Source organism: Thalassophryne amazonica, chromosome 19, assembly GCF_902500255.1.
Source record: "Thalassophryne amazonica chromosome 19, fThaAma1.1, whole genome shotgun sequence".
Taxonomy (NCBI): Eukaryota; Metazoa; Chordata; class Actinopteri; order Batrachoidiformes; family Batrachoididae; genus Thalassophryne; species Thalassophryne amazonica.
This window is the reverse complement of record NC_047121.1, coordinates 51,030,390-51,048,136: the sequence shown is the minus strand read 5'-3', so window position 1 is coordinate 51,048,136 and position 17,747 is coordinate 51,030,390. Positions and strand designations below refer to the sequence as shown.

Sequence of the window (17,747 nt, the reverse complement as noted above, 5' to 3'; positions counted from 1 at the left end):
TTGAAAGCAACTTTATTTCCTTGTGCATTTTTTTTCAGTCAGACAGCAGGAGAAGAAAAGTCGTTTCTCAGGAGTTTAGTGGAGTTATTTTAAGCTGTATTACACAAAAATAGTTGGCAGATCATGACCTTCATGTGCTTTAAAATCGTATCAAAGAAGAATGAAATGAAAGAATTGTACCCATAGTAAGTGTTATAAGTCTGCGGTCCGTGAATAGTGTGGAGGGAAAGCTGGACGTGACCGTCATTCTCAGTTTTCTTATTTGTGTGGGTTTAGGTCCCCAGTGTGGAGCTGACCCTCTCTGAGCTCCAGGAAATGGCCACAAGACAGCAGCAACAAATAGAGGCTCAGCAGCAGATGTTGGTCACCAAGGTAACTCGTGTGCGCACACAAACAAATACTTGAGGTTATCGGCGTTAGAGTCGGTGTGAAAGACAGGAATGTGGGTAGGACGACAGGATCACGGGTCAGCATTTATGGAAAACAAAACAATAAAAACACATCCAGCGTCATGAAGCAAGGGAGTGCACAGCGTTCAGCAACAATCAGATGAGGGCACTGTTCTCATTTACATGTAGAAATAGACTATCATATGTATCCATGAGTACGTCCACCAAGGACGTAATTAAATCATCAGCGTTTATTTATTTATTTGTCTAGCAGGATTACGTCAAAACCACTTCACTGATTTTGACACAGTTTTTTACCACAGATAAATAGTATAAATAGCCACTGAATAATAGATAAATAGCCCTCCATCACAAGCGCAAACACAGCGCAGTTGGGCATGACAGTCACACAACGGGTCAGAGATGAACCTTTCATGTAGATATATTTACAACAATACATAACTTTTATCTTACTATAAAAGTCCATATCTTAACATAAAATTCTGTGTGGAAACTGGATGCTAGCCTACCTCAGAAGAGTTGAAGCCTTCGGTTGGATGCCACGTTGAATCTTCTGAGAAGGACATCTCGCCACTCTCCGTTGAATTTCCTGGTTAGGTCATTTTCAGATGCCAGCCTTATTAACGGCCGTCGTGGCTCATGAGGGTTCCGCGCTGCGTCTACTCGCTGATTACCTCGCGCACTGTCGATGAGAAAACACCAGAGAGAGCAAACAGTTCTCTCATGTAAAGTCTTATGTTTTTTTTGTGTGTGTTCCCTCGCAATAACCTAATATCATATTAAAGTTCATGCCAATCAGAGTCACAGTGTCACAGTGAGTGGAATCAGGCGGTGGGAGACTGAACGTATATGTGTGGCGCGCACACAGCAGACAACAGCAGGATTTACGACAGATGAGGGAGTAAGTTGCTGCACCTTGCAAAGCTGTATGACTCCGTATGAAATATAGTTTATTTATACAACAGTGTAAGTAGCAACACCTGTTATGAATGTTTGTTTTCTTTTTTTACTGTCCTCTCATGGATCATGTTGCTGTCTGCTGTGTGTGCGCGCGCGCATATACATTCAGTCTCCCCCCACCTGATTTCACTCACTGTGCGCGCTGATAGGCATTAAATAAATTTTTTTTAGGAAAAAAAAGTTTCCGACGTGTGGTTTTTGAACGTACAATGTGAGTAGTCAGATCGCATCAGAGGATCGGGCCGTACAGTGTGAGAACATTAATTGTGCGCTCTGAACTTTTAAACCCTGCGGTTGTGTCGCACAGTTTGAGCTGGAGCCAAGTACAATGATTGAAAATATCGTACAGTGTATGCCCAGCCTACGTTCGCCTTTCGTTCATGCAGCATGCTGCGTCTGTGATCACTGAACACTCTTTAATGTTGAGAAAGAGTTCTCACACTAACTGGACTTGACGAATCCCAGGAAATCGAGCTCTGACACTGCTTGAATAAATCGAGCATGCTTTAATTCGTCCACCTTGCCATAATCGCTGGACTCAGGATCCTTGCCCTCTGCCGTACTGACAAGCGCCACCCTCAAACTATCAAATCGCTTGAACACAGACACATGCCATATCCGTTTGTTTTGAAATTAATTACTTTAGTTAATTAATTTGGTTTGTTTGTTAAATACATGATATTATTGAATAACTAATATTTTGCTATATTTTCCAGTATTTCTTTTTCTTTCTTTTTTATTTTTATTTTTTGATAACTATCACATCCAAGAGTTATCTGATTGCGCCGGGTCCGCTCCAGCCCCTTTCATACCGGGCACTGTGCTGCGTATCTAGTATGCAGGAATGGCTGTGTAAGTTGCGCTTGGCAGGAATGTGCACGGGGGGAGAAGTTTGGCTACATAATGTTGTTTTTACAAACTGCCTGGACACACAGGTGGATTTGATACATTGGAAAAAGTCAGAATACTTTAGTTCCAGGAGTTAATGGACTTTATTAAATGTGCCACAATCGTGAGATTGTGAAGGCAGAGCTGCAGCTGGCGATCACATGCTAGATCCATCTGTGAGGAGTTATAGTGGACGTGGACATGTCCTTTCGCTGACAATCCATCCATGAGGAATTATAGTGGACGTGGACATGTTCTCTCGCTGCCGATCCGTCCGTGAGGAATTATAGTAGACGTGGACATGTTCTCTTGCTGCCGATCCATCCGTGAGGAATTATAGTGGACGTGGACATGTTCTCTCGCTGGCGATCTGTCCGTGAGGAATTATAGTGGATCCCTGGTTCTCAAGACCAGGCACCTAAGTGGCTATACTCTTCTCTTTTCTACTCTCCTATTTTACTCTTCCTTTTTAGATATTTAGATAAACCTTTATATACTGGCATAGTTCCACCCTAGAATTCGAATATAATATATAAGATATACCTTACTGAATTTTCATGTCCTCTCGCTGGCGATCTGTCCATGAGGAATTATAGTGGACGTGGACATGTTCTCTCGCTGCCGATCTGTCCGTGAGGAATTATAGTGAACGTGGACATGTTCTCTCGCTGGCAATCTGTCCATGAGGAATTATAGTGGATCCCTGGTTGTCAAGACCAGGCACCTAAGTGGCTCTACTCTTCTCTTTTCTACTCTCCTATTTTACTCTTCCTTTTTAGATTGTTATGTGTCGGACGCAGCTCGGAGAACCGACCAGCGTTTGAAGGACCCAGTATGAAATAAGCAGAGCACGGTACAAAGGCTAACTGAATTTAATACATAACAGTGATAAAATAACAAAAAGGTGCGGTCTGGCGTGGTGCGCTCCCAGCAGCGCTAACGGTCCGGAGCCAGAAGCTGTTTCGGACCCAAGGACCCCGCCGACACCCCCCAGGTGGCCGCAACAACCGAGTCTGTGAAAGAAGGAACCATTATGTGAGTCCACACTCTACACACAGAACACTTAAAGGTGTACAAACAGCAAACACTTCCTGGCTTGATTACTGATCAGCTTCCTAACCTGCAGGCATGGAACATCCAGTTCACAAAACTCCACTGCAGTGGAAGCTGATACATGACTAACAAACAGCTCAATACAATAAGGTGTGAGGGACACCACATTTACTGACTGTATATGTTGTGTGGGCCGCTGAAGAGGAGGTACTGCTGGCCCACCACCACCAGAGGGCGCCCTGCCTGGAGTGCGGGCTCCAGGCACCAGAGGGCGCTACCGCATCATGGGAGTAATCTGGGTGACAGCTGTCACCCATCACCAAACACAGCTGTTTCTACTCAGCACCGAGGTATATCAGGAGGACGGCGTCTCCACCTCAGTGCCGAGATATCGCCTAAGACCAAGGTAACATTCTCTGCAGCATATTCTGTGATTGATAAACTTGTTAAACCTTTCAGGACTGGTGACTACTGAGACCCTCCTTCTTTGGATAAGTACTCACCTTCCTGCTGATCTTTGCCAAGAGGTGGAGGCGGCTTCTCCCCTCTCTGTACTGGGTGCGGTCATCCACTCCTGTGTGTTCTTGCTCTCTCCTGCCAGCAGTACCGGATCCGACGAGCGGAGGCAGTGGCCACCTGGGAATTCGGGACTTGGCGGTTCCAGTATTTCCGGGGTTCGGTGGCAGTGGAGATCTGGGTGGTTCCGGTTCGACTGAGACGGACGTCTCCTATCTTCGAGCCTGCCCACACGACACCAGCGGATTCGACCCTAAACATTGTGTTTGTTATACTACTCGTGCTTGTTTCAGTAGTAAATCTTGTTTTTTACTTCCTCCATTGTCCATTCATTGCGCCCCCTGTTGTGGGTCCGTGTTCCTACACTTTCACAACAGGATATCTCGGCCAGCGTCATGGATCCCGAGGGGCGTCAACCGGCTGTTGAACGGCCAATGGAAGACCAAGGCGCAGCGGAGGCTTCGGGAGGGGTAATCGGTGAGTTGCAGCGGATCCTCACCGCTTTCACCTCTCGGATCGATTTAATGACCGAGCAGCACGTTCTCCTAAACCGCAGGGTGGAGGCTCTCGCCGCACAAGTGGAGGCACGCCCTTCGGGCGCCGCTGCGGCTCTCCCTCCCGAGGACCCTGCGCGTGAAAGTGACGTTCCACTGGTCGTTCAACGGTCCCTTCCTCCGTCCCCAGAAGCATACATAAGCCCTCCAGAACCGTGCGGAGGCTGTGTGGAGACGTGCGCGGACTTTCTTATGCAGTGTTCGCTCGTCTTCGCTCAGCGTCCCGTGATGTACGCGACTGACGCTAGCAGAGTAGCTTATGTGATAAATCTGCTTCGTGGGGAGGCACGCGCTTGGGCTACAGCGCTCTGGGAGCAGAACTCACGGCTCCTTCATACTTACGATGGGTTTGTACGGGAGCTCAGAACGGTGTTCGATCATCCCAACAGAGGAGAGTCCGCTTCAACCGCACTACTGTCCATTCGACAGGGACGCCGGAGCGCAGCTGCCTATGCAGTCGCCTTCCGCATCGCGGCGGCGAGATCCGGCTGGAATAGCACTGCCCTCCGCGCTGCCTTTATAAACGGACTGTCACTGGTCCTAAAAGAGCACCTGGTGGCTAAGGACGAACCGCGGGATTTAGATGGGCTTATCGATCTAGTCATACGACTCGACAACCGGTTAGAAGAACGCCGTTGGGAACGAGGCGAAGGGCGTGGCCAGGCACGCGTCGTCCCTCTCCCTTCCGGGTCCGATCGAGCTCCGCCCTCCCCACGCTCCTCTGTTCCTGCGCTCCGTGCGCCTATGGCTCCCCCTGCTGACGAAGCTATGGACACGAGCAGGGCAACATTTAGGGCACCTGGAGCACAAAGGAGGCGGGCCCACGGAGCTTGTTATGTTTGTGGCTCGAGTGAGCATATGGCAAACGACTGCCCCGAGCGGTTAAACTCCAACGCCCGCCCCTAGAGACTGGGCCAGGGGTGGGCCAAAACATTCACGTGGGACACACCCACATTGCTACACGACTCCCAGTCACGATCCTGTTCGAGGACTCAACCCTGAAGGCCCCAGCACTGGTGGACACGGGCTCTGAGGGGAATCTGCTTGACAGTAGATGGGCCAGGGAGATAGGGCTCCCTCTGGTGGCTCTTACCTCGCCTGTGCAGGTTCGGGCACTAGATGGCTCCCTACTCCCACCAATCACGCACAAGACACCTCCAGTAACTCTGGTGGTGTCAGGTAACCACCGGGAGGTGATCGAGTTCTTTGTGACTCAGGGTTTCCATGGATGCTTAAGCACAATCCCCGGATTGATTGGCCGTCCGGGGTAGTGGTTCAGTGGAGCGAAACCTGCCATCGGGAGTGTCTCGGTTCCTCGGTTCCTCCCGGCTCCCAAGCTAAGGAGGAGGTCCGAGTCCCGCCCAATCTGAAGGCGGTGCCAGCAGAGTATCATGACCTCGCTGACGTGTTCAGCAAGGATCTGGCTCTCACGCTTCCTCCCCACCGTCCGTACGATTGTGCCATTGATTTGGTTCCAGGCAGTGAGTTCCCGTCCAGTAGGCTGTACAACCTCTCACGGCCGGAACGCGAATCAATGGAGACCTATATCCGGGACTCATTAGCTGCCGGATTGATCCGGAATTCCACCTCACCGATGGGCGCAGGTTTCTTTTTTGTGGGTAAAAAAGATGGCGGGCTTCGTCCATGCATTGATTACAGGGGGTTGAACGAGATCACGGTTCGCAACCGATACCCGTTGCCCTTGTTGGATTCAGTGTTCACTCCCTTGCATGGAGCCAAAATCTTCACCAAGCTGGATCTTAGAAATGCGTATCATTTGGTTCGGATTCGGAAGGGAGACGAATGGAAGACGGCATTTAACACCCCCTTAGGTCATTTTGAGTACCTGGTCATGGCGTTCGGTCTCACTAATGCTCCCGCGACTTTTCAAGCGTTGGTAAACGATGTCTTGCGGGACTTCCTGCACCGGTTCGTCTTCGTATATCTAGACGATATACTCATCTTTTCCCCGGATCCTGAGACTCATGTCCGGCATGTCCGTCAGGTTCTGCAGCGGTTGTTGGAGAACCGTCTGTTTGTGAAGGGCGAGAAGTGTGAGTTCCACCGCACTTCTTTGTCCTTCCTGGGGTTTATCATCTCCTCCAACTCCGTCGCCCCGGACCCGGCCAAGGTTGCGGCGGTGAGAGATTGGCCCCAACCAACAAGCCGTAGGAAGCTGCAACAGTTCCTCGGTTTTGCTAATTTCTATAGGAGGTTCATCAAGGGCTACAGTCAGGTAGTTAGCCCCCTGACAGCCCTGACCTCTCCAAAAGTTCCCTTCACCTGGTCGGACCGGTGCGAGGCCGCGTTCAAGGAGTTGAAACGGCGCTTCTCGTCTGCACCAGTTCTGGTGCAGCCCGATCCTAGCCGCCAGTTAGTGGTTGAAGTGGATGCCTCGGACTCAGGGATAGGAGCGGTGCTCTCCCAGAGCGGGAAGACCGATAAGGTCCTTCACCCGTGTGCCTATTTTTCTCGCAGGTTGACCCCCGCTGAACGGAATTATGACGTCGGCAATCGGGAACTCCTTGCTGTGAAAGAGGCCCTCGAAGAGTGGAGACATCTGTTGGAGGGAACAGCCGTGCCATTCACGGTTTTCACTGACCATCGGAACCTGGAGTACATCAGAACCGCCAAGCGTCTGAACCCCAGGCAAGCCCGCTGGTCACTGTTCTTTGGCCGTTTTGACTTCCGGATTACCTACCGCCCCGGGACCAAGAATCAGAGATCGGATGCATTGTCCCGGGTGCACGAAGATGAGGTCAAAACGGAACCGTCGGATCCCCCGGATCCCATCATCCCGGAGTCTGCTATCGTGGCCGCCCTCACCTGGGACGTGGAGAAGACCGTCCGGGAGGCCCTGACCCATGTCCCGGACCCCGGAAACGGACCAAAGAACAGACTGTACGTCCCACCAGAAGCTAGGGCCGCAGTCCTGTCTTCTGTCACGGTTCTAAGCTCTCCTGTCACCCAGGGGTGCGAAGGACCGTGGCAGTCGTCCGGCAACGCTTCTGGTGGGCATCCCTGGAGACCGACGTCCGGGACTACGTCCAGGCCTGTACCACCTGCGCCAGGGGCAAGGCCGATCATAGAAAGACCTCAGGGCAACTACAGCCATTGCCTGTGCCTCATCGCCCCTGGTCCCACATCGGCCTGGATTTCGTCACGGGTCTCCCGCCGTCCCAGGGAAACACTTATCTTCACGATAGTGGACCGTTTCTCCAAGGCGGCCCACTTCGTGGCCCTCCCGAAGCTCCCTACGGCCCAGGAGACAGCGGACCTCCTGGTCCACCACGTCGTCCGTCTGCATGGCATACCATCAGACATCGTCTCCGATCGCGGTCCCCAGTTCACCTCGCATGTCTGGAGGAGCTTCTGCCGGGAACTGGGGGCCACGGTCAGCCTCTCGTCTGGGTACCATCCCCAGACCAACGGGCAGGCAGAGCGGGCGAATCAAGAACTGGAGCAGACACTTCGCTGTGTGACAGCCGCGCACCCGACGGCCTGGAGTACCCACCTGGCCTGGATCGAGTACGCCCACAACAGTCAAGTGTCATCAGCCACCGGCCTCTCCCCGTTTGAGGTGTGCTTGGGGTATCAGCCCCCCTTGTTTCCGGTGGTTGAGGGAGAGGTCGGTGTGCCCTCGGTCCAGGCCCACCTACGGAAGTGCCGTCGGGTGTGGCGGGCCGCCCGCTCTGCCTTGTTGCAGGCCCGGACGAGGGCGAAGAAACATGCAGACCGGCGACGAGCCCCGGCCCCCAAGTATCGTCCTGGGCAGGAGGTCTGGTTATCCACCAAGGACATTCCCCTACAGGTTGACTCACCTAAACTGCAAGAACGATACATCGGACCGTATAAAATCCTCAAGGTCATCAACCCCGCCGCAGTGAGGCTCCAGCTTCCGGCCTCACTGCGGATCCATCCAGTTTTCCATGTTTCCCGGATCAAGCCTCTTCACACCTCATCCCTCTGCACCCCGGGTCCGGCACCGCCTCCTGCCCGGATCATCGACGGAGCACCGGCTTGGACTGTCCGCCGGCTCCTTGACGTCCGTCGGATGGGCCGGGGTTTTCAGTATCTGGTGGACTGGGAGGGGTACGGCCCCGAGGAGCGCTCCTGGGTGAAGAAGGGCTTCATCCTGGACCCGGCCCTCCTGGCCGACTTCTACCGACGCCATCCGGACAAGCCCGGTCGTGCGCCAGGAGGCGCCCGTTGAGGGGGGGGTCCTGTTGTGTGGGCCGCTGAAGAGGAGGTACTGCTGGCCCACCACCACCAGAGGGCGCCCTGCCTGGAGTGCGGGCTCCAGGCACCAGAGGGCGCTACCGCATCATGGGAGTAATCTGGGTGACAGCTGTCACCCATCACCAAACACAGCTGTTTCTACTCAGCACCGAGGTATATCAGGAGGACGGCGTCTCCACCTCAGTGCCGAGATATCGCCTAAGACCAAGGTAACATTCTCTGCAGCATATTCTGTGATTGATAAACTTGTTAAACCTTTCAGGACTGGTGACTACTGAGACCCTCCTTCTTTGGATAAGTACTCACCTTCCTGCTGATCTTTGCCAAGAGGTGGAGGCGGCTTCTCCCCTCTCTGTACTGGGTGCGGTCATCCACTCCTGTGTGTTCTTGCTCTCTCCTGCCAGCAGTACCGGATCCGACGAGCGGAGGCAGTGGCCACCTGGGAATTCGGGACTTGGCGGTTCCAGTATTTCCGGGGTTCGGTGGCAGTGGAGATCTGGGTGGTTCCGGTTCGACTGAGACGGACGTCTCCTATCTTCGAGCCTGCCCACACGACACCAGCGGATTCGACCCTAAACATTGTGTTTGTTATACTACTCGTGCTTGTTTCAGTAGTAAATCTTGTTTTTTACTTCCTCCATTGTCCATTCATTGCGCCCCCTGTTGTGGGTCCGTGTTCCTACACTTTCACAACAGTATAACTGTTAGTCACAAAATCTAACGTACCTCAGGAAGTGTGCTGACGAGCGTGAGACCTCACCCCCTCCTCTTTCACAGACTGTGCATCAAACCTGGACGTTCTCAGCATCCGCTGCTGATGAGATGGCTCCCGAGACGACGATCTCACCCGTCTGGTCACAAGGTCGAGTCTCTGGCAAATACACACTGTGCACTCCAGTCTTAAATGCCAACATGTTCCAATCCATCCAGATGCACTACAGCTGTGAGTCCTGACGAGTCGCAGGTGATCAGGGTGAGGTCCTGACAGCCTCAGCAACACAGCCACTCAGTCCCAAACGCACGCCACCTGGGAGGAAACCAAAAGACAAACAAACCGGCAGCCAGGCCCCCCCAGCCATATAACATAGATATTTAGATATACCTTTATATACTGGCATAGTTCCACCTTAGAATTCAAATATAATATATAAGATATACCTTACTGAAATTTCATGTCCTCTCGCTGGCGATCTGTCCGTGAGGAATTATAGTGGACATGGACATGTCCTCTCGCTGCCGATCCATCCATGAGGAGTTCAAAGCTGGTAGATTATTGCGTGTGAACACTGATGGCTCACTTCTTCTATTAGTGGACATGGAAGCTTGGCCCACCTCTTCTTCTTCTGTGGTTTTGAAGCTTCCCTGTCAGCAGAGTCCAGCAGAATGAATAAAATCTAGCAATGCAGGTATGTTCTGATAAATAAAAAACCTCAAAGGATTTTTTGCTGTCGTAGGGTTGTGTACAGTTATGGAGGCTTGGTGTACAGTAGCGGGGTGTTGTGCAGACTGCATAGAGCACTTTTTCTGGTGCTCTGTGCAGTCTGTGAAAAAAAAAATAAAAATAAACATGTTAAATTTGTTGCCTCCATTTCGTGGACCCCTTTACTTCCCTCAGCGTATTGCCACGTAGGGCTGCATAAGATCAGCATAGTCAGTATGCAGCATTATGCAATTCTATGTTGGTCTGGTGTGAAAGGGGCAAAGGAAGTCGATGAGTTGCACTTGAACTAAATGTTTATTAACCGCTTTCACGCAACCAACTGGTCTTCTTGACTCACACACTACTTCTACTTCTGCACCCTCAGAACTTTCTAGATACCACGCCAGGTTTTCCAACTGGATTAAAATAAACTCTTAGCAATTAGTGTTTCAAACTGAGGTGGTGAGTCAAGATTGTTTCTGTGGTCATCAGATCGATCACACTAAAAATTTATTTTATGAATCCTAAATAAATAGAATCATTTTAAAAATTGTTATTTTCCTGTAGGAGCAGAGACTCAAGTATCTTCAGCAGGGAGGCAGCTCTAACCAGGGACAGACACAGGTATGGCAATAAACTGAACAAAGGATTATTTTCATCTCATTCAAAAAAAATTATATTCTCTGCTCTTTTGTTTAGTCTGAAGCTGAGAAGCTGCAGCGACTAAAGGAGCGAGTGGAGACTCAGGAAGCCAAGCTGAAGAAAATCCGAGCCATGAGAGGTCAAGTGGACTACAGCAAGTTGATCAACGGCAACCTGTGTAGGAATAAACACACCGCACTGAAAATAATTAGGAATTATTACTGCAGTTTATGACTGCGTGTAAAACTAACACAGCACTTAGATTATTTAACTCTGTCACTGATCAGCATTGTAATGACATTTTAAAGGGAACTAAGTAACTTTTGGACCTTAATTTGGAGTAATTCTAATGGTTAAATGACTTTGGCTTTGGGGAGAATGAGGGCTCTCTATCTTTGTCTCCCACGAGGGGTCTCGTAGCAGAAAACCATCCTTGCAACTTCAGAGACACTGACCCGGTGTTGTGTAAATGAGAGCCTCTGTCCTTCCTCAGTACAGGGCTGGCAGTGAGTTTTTTACAACAGTTTTGTGACATATGTACTCCCGAGCTGTAGGGGGAGCTCTGTAGAGAAGAATGCGGCAAAACAAAACAAAAAAACACAGATGAAACAGAAAAAGCTGACCAAATGTACGTAGTTCTCCTTTAAAGTAATGTGAAGAAATGTTTAAATCAGTTTCATCTTCCTGAGTCAACATAATCTCAGCTGCTTGTAAGTGGTCTTAATTAGATGCACAGAGCAATGTGCTGGTTTCACTTGCTATAGTTCACTCTTTAATTCCTGTTTCTTCTTTTGTGTTTTCTCTTTAATTCCTCTTTCTCTCTGGTTTTCTGTCTGTAGCTTCAGAGATCAACCATGTCAACAGTCTCTTCCAGGAGAAGCAGGCAGAGCTGCAGTCTGCTGTCATCAGAGTCGATCAGGTATCGTATCATCACCATTATGTCTCGCAATATTTCTAATTTTAAACATCTTTTCTCAATAATTTAACGATAAATGTGTAGCTGTTTAAAACTATTTCTCATTTGATATGTACGATAAAAATACTTCTTTATTCTTAAAAATGAATAAAATTATATTTTTAGATTCGACAGAACTTTATTTTTTATTATGTTTTTATTGAGAGACAAGAGACAATAACATTTCTTATTTGTTCTATAATGAGTCCAGTACCATTGTAAAAAGTGTTTTAAATAGGGATGCACCGATGCCAATATCAGTATCGGGTATCGGCCCCTTTACAGCAGCGTGATGTCAACCTATCAATTGTGTTTGTATTGTGGCTCGATCACGGCAGCTCGTGGGCAGGTGGAGGTCGCGGTTCAACGGACCTTCCCACTTCGCCCACGAAGCGTTTGATGCTTCATTCATTACACACAAACTGATATATTTCAAATGTTTATTTTTTTATTTTGATGATTATAACTAACAACTAATGAAAATCCCAAATTTACTATCTCAGAAAATTTGAATATTACTTAAGACCAATACAAAAAAGGATTTTTAGAAATGCTGGCCAACTGAAAAGTATGAGCATGTACAGCACTCAATACTTAGTTGGGGCTCCATCTGTCTGAATTAGTGGCCTTCAGCTCTGTTGGGTCTGGCGTGTCACATCTTCCTCTTCACAATACCCCGTAGATTTTCTGTGGGGTTAAAGGTCAGGCGAGTTTGCTGGCCGATTAAGAACAGGGGCACCATGTTACTTAAACCAAGTATTGGTAGCTTTGGCACTGTGTGCAGGTGCCAAGTCCTGTTGGAAAATTAAATCTGCATCTCCATAAAGTTGGTCACCAGCAGGAAGCATGAAGTGGTCTAGTGGTTAAGCGTTGGGCTTCAGACCAGAGGATCCTCAGTTCAGTTCCCAGCCTGACCAGAAAATCACTAAAGGCCCTTGGGCAAGGTCCTTAATCCCCTAGTTGTTCCCGGTGTGTAGTGAGAACCTTGTATGACAGCAGCCTGACATCGGGGTGAATGTGAGGCATTGACTATGTTTACATGCAGCCAATTACCCTTTCATAACTGGAATATTAGCAATAACCCGGTTGCACACGGCCATGTAAACACCCACAAAAACCCGAATAAGCTCATATTCCGGTTTTTAAAAACCCGAATAAGACCCCTGGGTTACTCCTTTTCTAACCTGAATATCAGGTCATATAAACGTGCATCGGGATATCCCCATAGAAAGGAACATTATTTTGTGTTCTGCGCATGTCCTATCCGCAAGGAGTCTTGGTATTTTGAGTACAGCAACTGCTTGTATGCGGCGCGCGCAGCCCCGGACACCACAGAAGCAGAGATAAACAGCGCATTGTGTTCTGCATCCTTATCAGGTGGGCCGGTCGCAGCACTGGTCGGCATCACTGCGATTGCTCTCACTGCCTCCAATGCGCTTACTGAGTCTGCAGGCTTGGTAAACGACGCAGCGGGCCACTCACACCGCCCCCCTCTCTGCTGTGTGGAGCTGCACCAACTGCGGCAACAGGTCCAGAGACTACGCTCACTGTTTTGATGCGGAGGCAGCCCGCAAGGATAGATTTCTTGCGGAAAAAATCCACAGCGCCGCAGGGTCTCGGTATACCGCAGCCGCAGAGCTCCGTGGCCATGACTTGGATTCTTTGCGGGTCCCACATCCGTACCCCCGGAGGCAGTGAGCGAAGAGAGAGCATGCGCATTGTGTTCTGCGTGTGTCTGTTTATAATCTTCTCACCCAGAAGAAAAAAGAGAGTGTTTACACAGGAGAGAAAAGTGAGAACATGTTAATGCCTGTTTGAAAAAAGTGTATAAAGTGTGTAGTGAGGGGTTTTACATGAAGCAGGATTACACGAACGCCAGACCAAATCAAGCACCGGTGGAAGACGTGCGTCGCTGTTTAGATGGGGATATTCCAAATGATACCAATGACCATGTATACAGGAGTAACTCTGTCTGCTTAAGCATGTAAACGGGTTATTCCTAATGATTCAGAAACCGGAATATTGACCTTAACCCGAATATTTATGGAATGTAAACGTAGTCATTGATGTGTAAAGCACTTTGAGCATCTGATGCAGATGGAAAAGTGCTATATAAATGCAGTGCATTTACCATTTAACCTTTTCACAATATTCTAATTTTATGAGATACTGAATTTGGAGTTTTCATTAATTGTCAGTTATAATCATTAAAATTAAAAGAAATAAACACATGAAATATAAGTCTGTGTGGAATGAATGAATATAATATACAAGTTTCACTTTTTGAATCGAATTACTGAAATAAATCAACTTCTTCATGATATTCTAATTATACGAGGTCTGTTAGAAAAGTATCCAACCTTTTTATTTTTTGCAAAAACCTGATGGATTTGAATCACGTGTGCTTGCATGAGCCAACCTTGAACCTTCGTTTGCATGCGTGAATTTTTTCACGCCTGTCGATTGCGTCATTTGCTTGTAAGCAGCCTTTGTGTGAGGACGTGTGTTGTGCTCTCGTCGTTTTTTCTTTGCAAGGAAATGGCGGAATGACTGGAGCAGCGTGACTGCATCAAATTTCGCCAGAAACTGGGCGACAGCCAGGTGGGAACCATTCGGATTATTCAGACGGCTTTCGGTGACGATCCTCTGGGCATCACACAGATTAAGGAGCGGTACAACCAGTTTAAAGACGTCCGCACAACGGTGGAGAGTGAGCCACGCTCCGGTCGGCCATCAACATGCTGAAATGACCAGATCATTTCCAAAGTGAACGCTGTGGTGATGCGGGACCGTCGTGTGACTGTCCGAGAAATTGCGGAAGAGGTGGACATCAGCACTTTTTCGGCACATTCCACTGTGACAGAAGATTTGGCCATGAAAAGAGTTGCAGCGAAATTTATGCCGATGGCTTTGGCACGAAGCTGATGGCGCAGCAAAAGCGCCTTCGTGTTGAACTCTCACAGGACATGTTGTGACATGTCCACCTCTTCCACAATTTCTCGGATAGTCACACCGAAAGCCGTCTGAATCTTCCGAATGGTTTCCACCTGGCTGTCACCCAGTTTCTGGCAAAATTTGATGCAGTCGCGCTGCTCCAGTCGTTCCGCCATTTCCTTGCAAAGAAAAAATGACGAGAGACTCCACCCATCCTCACACAAAGGCTTACAAGCAAATGACGCAATCAACAGGCATGAAAAAACTCACGCATGCGCACAAAGGTTCAAGGTTGGCTCATGCAAGCACACGTGATTCAAATCCATCAGGTTTTTGAAAAAAATAAAAAGGTCCGATACTTTTCTAACAGACCTCGTATGATCAGCACCTGTAAATACAAATTTAAAGACATTTCTTTTTGTGTCTCCCATTTTTTGTATCCCCACACACACACATGCACACACGCATGCGCGCACACACACACACATATATATATATATATATATATAAACACACAAAAAAAACAGAAGAATGAACACCTAGAGAGTGAACAGTAACAAGTGTAGCATTGTGTAACATCAAATAAATAAATTATGAGGGTGGTGAGGCATCCTTGTCAAGATGTAGCAGTCTTACCAGTTGAAGACTGGAAATATATTCTATAAAATCTCAGCCATATGTTGGTTGGCATATTTTTCTCACTTGTTCCAGTGTTTAACAAATAGATCAATCTTTAAATTCACTGAGAAGGTAATCTTTTCCATGTTATGAATGTCCGCCACTATGTGGGCCCAATCCTGAACAGTTGGTTTTCTGTGTACGTTCCACTTCCTTGTAATAGCTTTTTTACCTGCAACCAAAAGTGTTTTCCAGAGATATCCATCTATTGTTTCCATTGCTTGAGTTTTTTGACCCATAAACATAATTTTAAAATTAAGTGGAATATACAGGGCTGTGAAAACTCTGCAGATCCGAGGAATTCTGCGGATTTCATCATGCAGAGGAGTGGGGGGCGGGGGGGGGGTGTTAGTGTTGTACTATGTAATTGTGATCATCACTGAGTTTTTAAAATGCCTATCGCAAAGCTTTTGTATGACATCGTGCAAGTTTTATTACGCTGTTCTGTGTGTTACAGATACAAATCTGTGTCCTCGGATCCGCGGAACTTCGCGGAGGAAAAATGGCACTCAAAGCGTAGCTGTTGTGACAGTTGTCATAAAGCGGGACTGTGGTTGCTGCAGCGATGCTGTATGTCTCTTGCAAGACACTTAAGCTAAACATAGTATGTGGACATTGCAAACTTTTAGAGATCTCAAGTTTTTAAAAGAATAATTTTGCAGCATGTCTGTGTCACGGACCGACATCAGACAGAGCGACGATGGCAAGAAAGACGGTTTGAAAATGTTTGACAAGGACAAGAATCCGTGGAATTGTCACTGGCTTCATGAACACACCTGAAAGATAAACGGGAGAAACACGGTAAGAATTTCTCTCTCCCTGGAAAATAAACATTGTGCTGTTCAAACAGGATTTTAGATAAGATTATGTGACTTTTTATTATTAATCTAGACTTTCTTTCATTGGAAAAAAGACATTGTGGCTTTGAATGGATTTACATGAATTTACACAAGAATGTAAATGAGTTTTTATTAATGTAGACTTTTTTCATGGGAAAAAAGACACTGGATTTACAGGAATTTACGCACAATATGTGACTTTTTTTTACTGTAAGATATGTTATTGATATTTTACCCTGATTTTCAAAATAATCTACAAGCTTTAGCTGTGGGTTTTGAAATGCTTTAACAGTCTTTTCAGTCTTCATGAATTTCATGTAGTTTAACTTTTCTGAGTTAATGCATAATTTGGTTTACAATTACAAAGAAAATCATTCCAGAGTCTACGGCAATTGTTTTGCCTTGCAGGACCACCTTGGCTGCGTCCCAGAGGATGGGGGGAGAAGTTTCAACATCATAATTTTCTTTAATATATCTCAGAACCTCTTCTGACATTGTCTTTTTAAATTGGGGTCATTAAGGAGGCTAACATTAAATCTCCATGGTGTATTTCTTTGTTTTTCACACATGTCTATTGTCAAATATGCAGGTGCATGATCACTTGCCTATATCTACTTCCACAATTTTTGGTCTGTTGCAATTGAAAGTGTATGGTGGATACCAAATGAGAATTAGAGAAGTGGGTATACTGTCTTGCACTTGGATACATTTCCCTCCGTATGTCTGTTAGTCCTTTATTGTTTAATAATTTGCAGAATTATTGCTACTTTTTTAAATTTGAGGTATCAAGGTTGTTGGTGAAGATTAAAATCTCCACCACAGATGAGGGTTCCCTCAGAGCAGTTTGCAGTTAAGTCCATAATATTCGTAAAAAAAAAAACACCGTATTGCTTCCTGGTGGGGCATATACATTGATGAACATATACATGCTTCCATTTACAGAACCCTTGACCAATATAAAACGGCTCTCTCTATCTTTATGTTCATAACTCTGTTCAAATACCACTTTACTTGGCATCAAGATAGCCACCCCTCTTTTATGTTTACCATTATAAAAAGAGTAATATAGTTTCGTATCACCATATTTAGTCAGCTTTTGATGTTCAAAGTTATTTAAATGTGTTTTTTGTAGATAGATTATATCTACTTTTCCCTTTTTGTTAATATCTTTTGTTTGTTTAATTGGATTTAATATGCCATTAACATTGAAGGACGCTACTTTTAACTTTTCAGACAGCATTTACTTGCATAACAGAATTGGTTAGAAATACATTTATGCTACCAAACTCTCTGGTCAAATATAACATTTTGCAAAAATTCCAACAACTTAACATGAGAAACTGTTTACATTGCAAAACTGTGGGTTCCACTGTAAAGGTATACAAATGATCCTTTACCTGACCAATGATATGGCCAAAATTTGGAGGGAAGTCCTTTTCAGCTAGGAATACGAATAGGGCCCTAACCCTAACCCTCCAACTTAGAATAAACGTCCATATTGATTTTTTGCCCTTGATTAGGTTCTTAACTAAAAGGGAAACAGAAAGGCAGAAAAAATAATAATTTTGGAGTTTTTTCTTCATTGTGGGGGTAGTCTTCTGAAAGCCTGGAGTTTGGATATGGCCGTAGCTTGTCCGGTAGACAACACATGGAGGTCAG

General features: G+C 47.1%; 1 protein-coding gene across 3 annotated transcripts in view; it reads left to right on the top strand.

The window, feature by feature from the left end:
- LOC117531694 (apoptosis-stimulating of p53 protein 1-like) overlaps positions 1-17,747 on the top strand; it is a 196,264-nt gene that overhangs the window by 83,284 nt on the left and 95,233 nt on the right. For all 3 annotated transcript variants that reach the window (XM_034194801.1, XM_034194800.1, XM_034194799.1), the window contains exons 5-8: positions 277-372; positions 10,608-10,664; positions 10,740-10,860; positions 11,522-11,601. In XM_034194801.1, coding sequence (XP_034050692.1) covers positions 277-372; positions 10,608-10,664; positions 10,740-10,860; positions 11,522-11,601 — 354 coding nt within the window. The remainder of the gene's footprint in view (positions 1-276; positions 373-10,607; positions 10,665-10,739; positions 10,861-11,521; positions 11,602-17,747) is intronic.